Below are 11,476 nucleotides of genomic sequence, written 5' to 3'. Positions count from 1 at the left end.
GGAGCTTTTGGGGGTCCACCATGGGGATCTGCTGCTATGGGTCTCCAGATCTCAAAGGACTTCTCCAGAGACCTCTCTCTGAAGGTTCCTCTCTAAACTGAAGTCTTAGTTGAGAAGGTTTGGACTTGATGGATCTCAAAGGACTTCTCCAGAGACCTTTCTCTAAAGGTTCCACTATAAAAGACCTCTCCCTTCAGCCTCCTCTGCTGCAGCCTCAACTCCACCCCCAGTTCCCTCAGCTTCTCCTCACAACTTCTCCAGACCCTTCTCCTCCTTTCCCAGACCCTTCCCCACCTTTGTTGTCCTCCTTTGGCCCTCAGCCTCTCCCCAGCCTCCCCTGGACTCTCTCCAGCACTTGCCAGGCTCTGCCCTGGGGGGGTTGAGGCTGCAGCAGAGGAGGCTGAGGGGAGACCTTGTGGCTCTCTGCAGCTCCCTGAGAGCAGCTTGCAGCCAGCTGGGGCTCAAGGGCTGCTCCTGAGGGCTGGGCCAAGAGGAGATGGCCTCAGGTTGTGGCAGGGGAGGTTGAGCTTGACCCTGAGGAGCAATTGGTGCCCCTTGAGGGGTGCCCAGGCCTGTGGCAGGCTGCCCAGGGCAGTGGTGGAGTGCCCATGGCTGGAGGGGTTGGGAAGCTGTGGAGCTGTGGTGCTGAGGGCCATGGGGTGGTGGTGCTGGGGCAGTGCTGAGGCCATGCTTGGCCTCCCATCACCTTCAAGGTCTTCTCCAACCCAAAGGATTCTGTGCCCCCCAGCAGCCCCTTGGTGGGTGAGGACCCTCAGGAGGGTTTTTTTCCCCCTCCTGGTAGATGCCCAAGGCTGCCCTGACCAGGAGAGAGGACCCAAGGGTGCACCACAGGCTGGAGGAAGCCACCAAACATCACCCCCAGCGTGAGACCAGGACCATGAGGACATCCTGCAGTGACAACCCCAACCCCCCCAGCCCGCTTCCTCCTCCCAGCCCAGAAGCAGCCAGACCCCAGAGGTGGTTCCAGGAGACCTTTATTGGGTAGTTCAGAGCTCCAGCAGGAGCCCAAGGGACATCTCCAAGGTGCTGGTGGTGGAGCAGGGACCTTCTCCTCAGGCAGGAGGGGGCTCAGTGGTACCTGCGTGCCAGGGCGTGTGCCACCACCGTCACCAGCTTCTGCCACACCGCCTGGCAGGCAGGGCTGAAGTCCTTGGTGAAGTGGGCAGCCAGGACAATGATCAGGATGTCCCCAAGGAGCTGCAGGAGCACAAGGGAGAAGGGTTGGAGGCTGCTGCTCCACCAGCCCATGGGGCAGCCTGGGGTGGGGCTGGGCTGGGGGACCTCCTGAAGGGACATCCTGAGGTGGGGCTGAGCTGGGGAACCTCTGGAAGGGACCTCCTGAAGGGACATCCTGAGGTGGGGCTGAGCTGGGGAACCTCTGGAAGGGACCTCCTGAAGGGACATCCTGAAGTGGGGCTGAGCTGGGGGAGCTCTGGAAGGGACCTCCTGAAGGGACATCCTGAGGTGGGGCTGAGCTGGGGAACCTCTGGAAGGGACCTCCTGAAGGGACATCCTGAGGTGGGGCTGAGCTGGGGAACCTCTGGAAGGGACCTCCTGAAGGGACATCCTGAAGTGGGGCTGAGCTGGGGAACCTCTGGAAGGGACCTCCTGAAGGGACATCCTGAGGTGGGGCTGGGGGAGCTCTGGAAGGGACCTCCTGAGCTGAGGAACCTCTTGAAGGAGGGTTTGTGCTCTTCATGCTCACAGCTTCCCCAACCTCTCCCTCCTTCCCATCTCACCAACCCACCCCTGTCCTGTCTTCACCCCTTCAGCACCTTCTTCTCTGAGGGCTTCTGCACTCATGGAAGTTCTCCAGCTCCTTGGTCTCCTTGCCTCTAGGTCTTCCTCCTCCTTCTCCCCCACTCCACCTACAGGCTGAGTTTCCCTGACCTGCCTTCTCCTGACCCTTCCTTCTCCTCCTGGAAGGACTTCACCCTTCTTCTCCTCCTCCTCAAGTGGCTTTGGAGCTCCAGGGCTGGAGATTTCTCCACCTCCACCATTCCCTGGAGAGGCCTCCCCAGGTGCTTCTCTCTTGCTGGAGGCTCCATGACCTCCTCCTCAACACTTCCTTCCCCATCCCTCTTCCTCTTCCAGTTCCTGCTGGACCTTCCTCTGGCCTTGTTTCTTCTGTCCCCCACCCAGACCTCCTCCCAGCACCTTCTCCTCCCTGCTGCTCTCCTCCAAATGAGACCTTTGCAGGGTGGAAGTCCCAAAGACTCCCCCAAACTCTTCTGCAGGAGCCACCATCTCCCCTCCATCAGCCAAAGGAAGTAAGCCCAGATGCTGCTGGTGGAGGACACCCCAAGGAAGGAGCTCCAGGGGCTCCAGGCAGGACTCACCCTGAAGTTCTCAGGGTCCACGTGGAGCTTCTCACAGTGCAGCTCTGACAGCTTGGAGTAGGTGGCTTTGATGTTGTCCAGGTTCTTGATGGCTTCCCCAAAGGAGGTGAGGACCTTCTTGCCATGGGCACGGACCTTGGGGTTGCCAATGATGGCAGTGGGGCTGGAGAGGTTCCCAAAGGAGGAGAAGAACCTCTGGGTCCAGGGGTAGACAATCAGCAACCTGCAGGGAGGTGGCCACAAAGGAGAGATGGAGAGGTTAGAGGCTGCCAGGGGTGCTCCTCCTGGTCCCTCTGCCCCCATGGTGGAGCTGAGGAGATGCCCAGAGCAGCCTGGAGCTCACCTGGCCAGGGCCTCAGCACCACATTCCTCCACGTTGACCTTGGCCCAGATGCTGGTGATGAGCTGCTTCTCCTCGGCTGTCCAGTGCACCATGCTGACTGCTGGCTGCTGGCTTCCTCAGGAGCTTGCAGGAGGACACAGAGGGCTGGAGCTGAGCTGCAGACCCCCAGGCTGCTGCTGGTGGCTTTTTTATCCCCCCCAGCAGCAGCTCCTCCCCTGTCCCACCCCCAGGGGGCATTGGCTGGGGACCCCTTGGTGGAGGGTCCCCCGCTGGAGGAGGGGGAGCAGGAGGAGGTGGTCAGGGTGTGGCAGCCTGAGATGAGGCCTCTGGTCCTGCTGAGGGCAGGAGATTGGTCTCAGCCCTGCTCTGGGCAGGGGCAGGTCTCCATCTGACCTGCCAGATATGGACCTAGCTGTGGAGAAAGGGCTGCAAGAGTCACCATGGCAATGTCCAGCACCAGCTTCCCCAAGCTCCCCAGCCCCACCAGCTCCCCAAGCCCACCAGCTCCCCAAGCCCACCAGCCTCCCCAGCCCCACCAGCCTGGGGGCTGTGGGGCAGGCTGTGGCTGTAGTCTGCCTGGACTTCAGCAAGGCCTTTGCCACCGTCCCCCACAGCAAACTCCTGGCCAAGCTGTCAGCCCCTGGCTTGGACAGCAGCACTCTGTGCTGGGGGAGGAACTGGCTGGAGGCTGAGCCCAGAGAGTGGTGGTGAATGGTGCCACAGCCAGCTGGCAGCCAGGCACTAGTGGTGTGCCCCAGGGCTCAGTGCTGGGCCCCAGCCTGTTCAATATCTTTATTGATGATCTGGATGAGGGCACTGAGTCCATCAGCAGTCAGTTTGCAGATGACACCCAGCTGGGGGCAGGAGTTGAGCTGGTAGAGGGTAGGAGAGCTCTGCAGAGGGACCTTGCCAGGCTGGGCAGATGGGCAGAGTCCAAGGGCATCACATTGAACACATCCAAGTGCCAGGTGCTGCACATTGGCCACAGCAACCCCAGGCAGTGCTACAGGCTGGGGTCAGAGTGGCTGGAGAGCAGCCAGGCAGAGAGGGACCTGGGGGTACTGGTTGAGAGTAGGCTGAACATGAGCCTGCAGTGTGCCCAGATGGCCAAGAAGGCCAATGGCATCCTGGCCTGCATCAGGAACAGTGTGGCCAGCAGGAGCAGGGAGGTCATTGTGCCCTGTCCTCAGCACTGGTTAGGCCACACCTTGAGTGCTGTGTCCAGTTCTGGGCCCCTCAGGTGAAGAAGGACATTGAGATGCTGGAAGGTGTCCAGAGAAGGGCAACAAAGCTGGGGAGGGGTCTGGAGCACAGCCCTGGGAGGAGAGGCTGAGGGAGCTGGGGTTGCTTAGCCTGAAGGGAGGCTGTAGCCAGCTGGGGGTTGGCCTCTTCTCCCAGGCAACCAGCACCAGAACAAGAGGACACAGTCTCAAGCTGTGCCAGGGGAGGTTTAGGCTGTATGTTAGGAAGAAGTTCTTCATAGAGAGATTGGCCATTGGGATGTGCTGCCCAGGGAGGTGGTGGAGTCCCCATCCCTGGAGGTGCTTAGGAAGAGACTGGATGTGGCCCTTGGTGCCATGGTTTAGTTGATGAGATGGTGTTGGGGGATAGGTTGGACTCAGTGATCTCAAAGGTCTTTTCCAACCTGGTTAATTCTATTCTATTCTATTCTATTCTATTCTATTCTATTCTATTCTATTCTATTCTATTCTATTCACCACAAAGTAACCTCCCCAACCCCACCAGCTCCCCAACCCCTTCATGCTCACCAGTTCCCCAAACCCACCAACCTCTCCATCCTCCCCAACCTCTCCATCCACCCCAGCCTCTCCATCTCCCCACAACCTCTCTCCCTCTCCATCTCTCCAACCTCCCCATCTCTCCAACCTCTCCACCTCCCCAGCCTCCCCAGCTTCTCCAACCTCCATCTCGTTGAGGTTGTATGAGACCTTCAAGTCCAACCACTCACCCATTTTCTCCTGCCTCTACCCAAGCTGGTTGCTCTCACCCTTCAGCCTCACTGGAGGACTTCACCTCATCAACTGTGGGAGGACAACAGAGTCCTGGAAAGAGGCTCCAGGCTGTGGTCTCCTTCCAGAAGCTCAGCCCTGGGCTGGCAAGTGGCTGGAGAGGAACACCTGAGTGGGAGAGCTGGAGTGAGGGACAGGGCTGGGGCAGAACTTGTAGGGTGCAGAGAAGAGCCATGGAATGGTTTGGGTTGGAGGAGACCTTGGAAGGTGAGGGAGTCCCAGCATGGCCCTAGCACTGTGCCAGTGGGGGATGGAAGCAACCTCAGGCAGCTGGGAGGTGGCACCAAGCCTGAGTGGTGTGGTTGAGACACCTGGGGGGGTCCTGTCCTCACCTCCTCCTCTTGGATTGCTACACATTTCAGATATCATCTTCTGATCCTAACCATGGAGCCATGGAATGGGTTGGAGAAGGCCTTGAAGGTGAGGGAGGGCAACCCTCAACCCAGCACTGCCCCAGCACCACCACCCCATGGCCCTCAGCACCACAGCTTCCCAACCCCTCCAGCCATGGGCACTCCACCACTGCCCTGGGCAGCCTGCCACAGGCCTGGGCACCCCTCCAGGGGCACCAATTGCTCCTCAGGGCCAAGCTCAACCTCCCCTGCCACAACCTGAGGCCATCTCCTCTTGGCCCAGCCCTCAGGAGCAGCCCTTGAGCCCCAGCTGGCTGCAAGCTGCTCTCAGGGAGCTGCAGAGAGCCAAAAGGTCTCCCCTCAGCCTCCTCTGCTGCAGCCTCGACCCCCTCCCCCCAATATTAATTATTAGCAGTACTGTTAGCTCTATTATTAGCAGGATTATTAGCTCTAATTATTATTGTTTATTATTGGCCCTATTATCTATCATTATTAGCAGGATTATTAGCTCTAATGATTATTTATTCTTATTATTAGCCATATTATTTATCATTATTAGCAGGATTATTAGCTCTAATTATTATTGTTTATTATTGGCCCTATTATCTATCATTATTAGCAGGATTATTAGCTCTAACTATTATTTATTCTTTTTGTTAGCCATATTATTTATCATTATTAGCAGGATTATTAGCTCTAATTGTTATTTATTCTTATTATTAGCCATATTATTTATCATTATTAGCAGGATTGTTAGCTCTAACTATTATTTATTCTTATTATTAGCCATATTATTTATCATTATTGGCAGGATTATTAGCTCCATTAACTATTATTAGCAGGATTATTAGCTCTATTCTTTATTATTATTATTATCATTACCAGGACTTTTAGCTCTGTTCTTTATTATTAGGAGGCCTCTTAGCTCCATTATTAATTATTATTATTAAGGCTCTTAGCCATCTTATTTATCATTAGCATGACTCAGCTCTATTGTTGATCATTATTAACAGGACTATTAGCTCTATTATTAATCATGGACAGGACTATTAGCTCTATTATTTATTATTAGGAGGCCTCTTAGCTCTATTAACATCATTATTATTCCTACTGTTATTACTCTTAGCTGTATTATCTATTATTAGCATGACTCAGCTCTATTATTAATCATTAGCAGGACCATTAGCTCTATTAGTAATTATTAGAAGGACTCCTAGCACTACTGTTAATTATTAGGAGGGCTAGCAGCCATATGATTAATTATTAGCAGCGCTATTAGCCCTATTAGCTCTCATTAGGAGGAGTCCTATCTCGATCACTAATCATTAGCAGCATTATTAGCTCCGTCATTAATTGCCATCAGGGCAATTAGCTCCATTATTAATTAGTAGCTCTATTATTTATCATTAGCAGGACTTGTGCCCCCCTTCCCTTCCCCCTTCTCCCCCCCCCAGCTGCAGGTTGGGACCTCCCAGGGCACAGCAGGAGCTGACAAACAAGGTCTGGCCAGGGCCTGATAGCAAAGGTCCTTATCTGGAGCCTCCTCCACCCAGCAGCTGCTTGGCCACCATGACTCAGCTGCTAGCTCAGAGCCTTCACTTGGCTTCTCCTCCCCCCCAGGAAAACCCCCAAACCATCTCAATCCTCCCCAGAAATACCCCAAATCATCTCAGGACTCCCCGTAACTTCACCAAACCATCTCAAGCCTCTCCCAAAGCCTCCCAAAGCCTCCCCAAACCAACTCAAGACTCCCCCAAAACCTCCCCAAACCAACTGAAGCCTCCCCCAAAACCTCCCCAAACCATCTCAAGCCAACCATGACTCAGCTGTTAGCTCAGAGCCTTCCTCCAGCAGCCTTCACTTGGCTTCTCCTCCCCCCTCCACCAAGAAAACCCCCAAACCATCTCAAGCTTCCCCAACACCTCTCAAAATCATCTCAATTATCCCCAAATCCTCCCAACATAATCTCAAGCCTCCCTCAAACCCCTCAGGATCATCTCTCCCAAGACCCCCAAAATCATCTGAAGTCTTCCCCAAATCATCTCAATCCTCCCTCCAAAACCTCCCAAGATCATCTCAAGCCTCCAAAACCCATCTCAAGCCTCCCAGAAAACCCCAAAGCCACCTCGAGCCTCTCCAAAAACCTCCCAAAATCATCTCAAACCTCTCCAAACCACCTCAAGCCTCCCCAGAAAACCCCCAAACCACCTCAAGCCAACCCCAAACCACCTCAAGCCAACCCCAAAGCATCTCAAGCCAACCATGACTCAGCTGCTAGCTCAGAGCCTTCACTTGCCTTCTCCTCCCCCCCAAGAAAACCCCAACACCATCTCAAGCCTCCCCAAAAAGTCTCCAAATCATCTCAAGCCTCCCCAAAACCTCCTAACATCACCTAAAGACTTCCCAAGATCATCTCAACCCTTGCCCAAAACCTCCCAAGGTCATCTCAAGCCTCCCTAAAAATACCCCAAATCAGCTCAGTCCTCCCCACCTCACCCCCCCAAATCCTCTCAAGCTCCTCCAAAAGCCCTCAAATCATCTCAGTCCTCACCCAAAAGCTCCCCAAATCAGCTCAGTCCTCACCCAAAACCTCCCCAAACCATCTCAAGCCAACCATGACTCAGCTGCTAGCTCAGAGCCTTCCTCCAGCAGCCTTCACCTGGCTTCTCCTCCACCCCCCACCAAGAAAACCCCAAAGCCATCTCAAGCCTCCCCAACACTTCCCAAAATCATCTCAAGCCTCCCCCCCAAAATCCCCAATGTCATCTCAATTATCCCCAAAACCTCCCCACACCATCTCAGGACTCCCCCCAACCCCCTCAAGATCATCTCCAGCCTACCCCAAAACTCCCCAAGATCATTGCAAGCCTCTCCCACCCCTCCTTTTCCCCCCCCAAATCCTCTCAGGCTCCTCCAAAAGCCCCCAAATCATTTCAGTCCTCACCCAAAGCCTCCCAAAATCATCTCAGGCCACCCCCCCCTTCCCCCCAGTTAAAACCCCACCAAAATTGTCTCAAGACTCCTCAAAATCTCTCAAAACCCTCCCAAGTCCTCCCCTCAACCCCCCCAGCTCATCTCAATTGGCCCCAAAAATCATCTCAAGCCGCCCCCAACCCCCCCAGATCATCTCCATAAGCCCCAACCCTCCCCAAATCATCTCAGGGCTCCCCCAAGACCCCCCAAGATCATCTCAAGGCTCCCCAAAACCCTCCAGAATCCTCAATTGTCCCTAAAATGACCCCAAACCATCTCAAGCCTCCTCAACACCTCCCAAACCACCTCGAGCCCCCCCCCCAAGAACAACCCAAATCATCTCAGTTATTCCCCAAACTGTCTCAAGACTAACCCCAAACCTCCCAAGGTCATCTCCAGCCTCCCCCCAAAACCTCCCAAGCCATCTTAACCCCCTCCAAAAAACTTCCCCCAAACCATCTCAATTATCCCCCAAACAACCTCAAGCCTCCCCCCAACCCCTTAGGATCACCTCAATCCTTCCCCCCAAAACCTCCCCAGATCATCTGAGTTATCCCCAAACCACCTCAAGCCTCCCCCAAAACCTCCCCAGGTCATCTCATGGCCCCTCAGAAGCCTCCCAAATCCCCTCAGTTCTCCCCAGGATGCCCCCAAACCATCTCCAGCCTCCTCAAAACCTCCCCACGTCGTCTCAAGCCTCCCCAAAGAACCTCCAAAGCATCTCAGTTATCCCCCAAACCACCTCAATTGGCCCCAAAACCTTCCCCAGCCATCTCGAGACCACCCCCAAACCATCTCAAGCCTCCCCCAAAGCTCCCCAAACCATCTCAAGTGTCCCCCCTCACCACCCCAAAATCATCTCAGGTGGCCCCAAAATCAGCTCAAGCTTCCCCACAGGATCACCACAGAACCTACAACACCTCCCCCCTCCCCAGACCTTCTCAAGCCTCCCCACAGCCCCCAGATCCTCTCAGTCCTCCCCACCCGTGCCCCCAGGATCCCCCCAAGCCGCCTCCAACTCTCCTGGCCTGCAAGAGGAGGTTCTCAGAGGGGCATCCCAAGGGCTCCCTCCTCGTGTGGCTCCCCACAGAAGGAGGGCAGGCTTGGGGCCTCCCCCAACCTTCTCCAGATGACCTCCAAAGGCAAAGCCCACCCGGAATGAAAGGACCCAACGGGACCCAGGCTTCACCCTCGGCCGCCCAGCCCCCACCACGGCCACCCCCCGCCCCAACCCTCTCCCAGCCTCCCATGGACGCAGAGGACTCGGTGGAGGCTTCACAAGGCTGAGCTTTATTTGGCTGTTAGAAGCTGTGGGCTCCAGAGGAAGATCTCAGGGAGGTGCTGGAGGGCCTTGGCCACCACCTCTGCGTGGATCTAGTGGTACTTGCGGGCCAGGGCGTGGGCCACAGCACGGACCAGCTTCTGCCAGGCGGCCTGGGCCTCGGGGGTGAAGTCCTTGCCGAAGTGGCCAGCCAGGACGATGATCAGGATGTCACCCAGGAGCTGGGGGCACACACAAGAGGAGAGGTGGGTGAGCAAGGAGGAGGAGGAGAGGTGGAGGGGAGCCAGGAGGAGGAGGAGGAGAGGTGGAGGGGAGCGAGGAGGAGGAGAGATGGAGGGGAGCGAGGAGGAGGAGAGGTGGAGGGGAGCCAGGAGGAGGAGAGGTGGAGGGGAGCGAGGAGGAGGAGAGGTGGAGGGGAGCGAGGAGGAGGAGAGGTGGAGGGGAGCGAGGAGGAGGAGAGGTGAAGCTCCAGCACAGCCAAGCTGGTGGGGACCATGCAGGGGGATCTCCACTGATGTCCCTCTAGATGCTGCCCTTCACCCACAGCATCTTCTGCTCCCCTGCCTTTCATCCTGGCTTTCACCCTCCAGATGTCCTCTCCAGAGCCACCACCATCCCCCACCCTCCTAGGGGCTTCCTCCCCAAGCTGCAGGTTCCTTCCTTGACCCTTCTGTGTCTTCCTCTGTGCCCCAGCCACCAGCTCCTCTTCCTTTCCCACCCCTCTCCTCCATCTCCTCAACCTCCAACCCCTCATCCTCCTTCTTGTCCTCCTCCTTCATCCCCTCACCCCGCAGCTCCTCTCCTCCTTCTCCTTCATCCCCTCACCCCCCCATCACCTCTCCCACCCTTCTCCTTCATTCCCTTGTTCCCCAGCTCCTCTCCCATCCTTCTCCTTCATCCCCTCACCCTCCAGCTCCTATCCCACCCCTCTCCTCCATCCCCTCACCAACAGCTCCACTTCTCCATCCCCTCACCAACAGCTCCACTCCTCCTCCTTCTTGTTCTCCACCCCCTCAACCCCCAGCACCTCTCCCACCTTTCTCCTTCATCCCCTCACCCCCCATCACCTCTCCCACCCTTCTTTTTCATCCCCTTGTTCCCCAGCTCCTCTCCCATCCCTCTCCTTCATCCCCTCATGCTCCAGCTCCTATCCCACCAATCTCCTCCATGCCCTCACCAACAGTTCCACTCCTCCTCCTCCTTCTTATTCTCCAGCTCCTCACCCCCAGCTCCTCTCCCACCCCTCTCCTTCATCCCCTTACCCACCAACCCCTCTTCCTCTTCTTCCTCCCACCCCAACACATCCAAGCTGAATTCCTCCTGTGGGTGGTGGGGTAGAAGCTTCCCCACAAGGCCAGGAGGAGGAGGAGATTGTTCCCTGGATGAGGAGCAGGACTCACCCTGAAGTTCTCGGGGTCCACGTGCAGCTTGTCACAGTGCAGCTCAGACAGCTGAGCAAAGGTGTTCTTGATGCTGTCCAGGTTCTTCACAGCATCTCCAAAGGAGGTCAGCACCTTCTTGCCATGGGCTTTGACCATGGGGTTGCCAGAGATGGCAGTGGCACCAGACAGGTTCCCGAAGGAGGCGAAGAACCTCTGGGTCCAGGGGTAGACAATCAGCAGCCTGGGTTGGTGGGGGAAGAAGAAGATGGATGGGAGGAGAAGGATGGATGGGAGAAGAAGGTAGGTGGGAGGAGCTGGAGCCCAAGGGGACAGCCCAGCGGTGCCAGGAGCGGCTCCTCCTGCCCCCGCGGTGCCGGCTGAGGGGATGCCCCCGGCAGCTCGGCGCTCACCTGGCCAGGGCCTCGGCGCCGCACTCGGCCACGTTGACCTTGCCCCAGATGCTGGTGATGAGCTGCTTCTCCTCGGCTGTCCAGTGCACCATGGCGGCGGCGGTGCTGGGCGGTGGGCAGAAGGTGGCTGCTGGCAGGGACGGAGCGACTCTGAGCTCTGGCTCCCCAGGAGATGGCAGCTCGGCCCCCCGGGCACCTCCTTTTATCCTCTCCCTTCGGCCCCTCCTCTCCCTCGGCCACCTCCCCATTGGCTGGGCCGCCCGAGGGGGGGAAGGGTGGATGTGGCATCAGGGTGGGGTTCCAGGGCAAGGTGCCCAGATCCACCAGCAGCAGGCTGGGCTGG

At 56.7% G+C, this 11,476-nt stretch overlaps 2 protein-coding genes across 2 annotated transcripts; both read right to left on the bottom strand.

Moving 5' to 3' along the window:
• Nucleotides 1-1,084: 1,084 nt before the first annotated feature.
• On the bottom strand, nt 1,085-2,803 carry LOC104308963 (hemoglobin subunit rho). The gene is made up of 3 exons (XM_054164590.1): nt 2,704-2,803; nt 2,361-2,583; nt 1,085-1,218 (listed from the first exon to the last, which is right to left on the bottom strand). Exons 1-3 carry the CDS (start codon nt 2,793-2,795, stop codon nt 1,090-1,092), a joined length of 444 nt encoding a protein of 147 aa, XP_054020565.1. The 5' UTR covers nt 2,796-2,803; the 3' UTR covers nt 1,085-1,089.
• Nucleotides 2,804-9,328: 6,525 nt separating this feature from the next.
• LOC104308964 (hemoglobin subunit beta) lies at nt 9,329-11,319 on the bottom strand. The gene is made up of 3 exons (XM_009910218.2): nt 11,134-11,319; nt 10,742-10,964; nt 9,329-9,562 (listed from the first exon to the last, which is right to left on the bottom strand). Exons 1-3 carry the CDS (start codon nt 11,223-11,225, stop codon nt 9,434-9,436), a joined length of 444 nt encoding a protein of 147 aa, XP_009908520.1. The 5' UTR covers nt 11,226-11,319; the 3' UTR covers nt 9,329-9,433.
• Nucleotides 11,320-11,476: the final 157 nt, after the last annotated feature.

Source organism: Dryobates pubescens, chromosome 10 (assembly GCF_014839835.1).
Source record: "Dryobates pubescens isolate bDryPub1 chromosome 10, bDryPub1.pri, whole genome shotgun sequence".
NCBI classification, from domain to species: Eukaryota; Metazoa; Chordata; class Aves; order Piciformes; family Picidae; genus Dryobates; species Dryobates pubescens.
The sequence above is the reverse complement of the archived record's forward strand: the minus strand, read 5'-3'. Positions and strand labels throughout refer to the sequence as shown.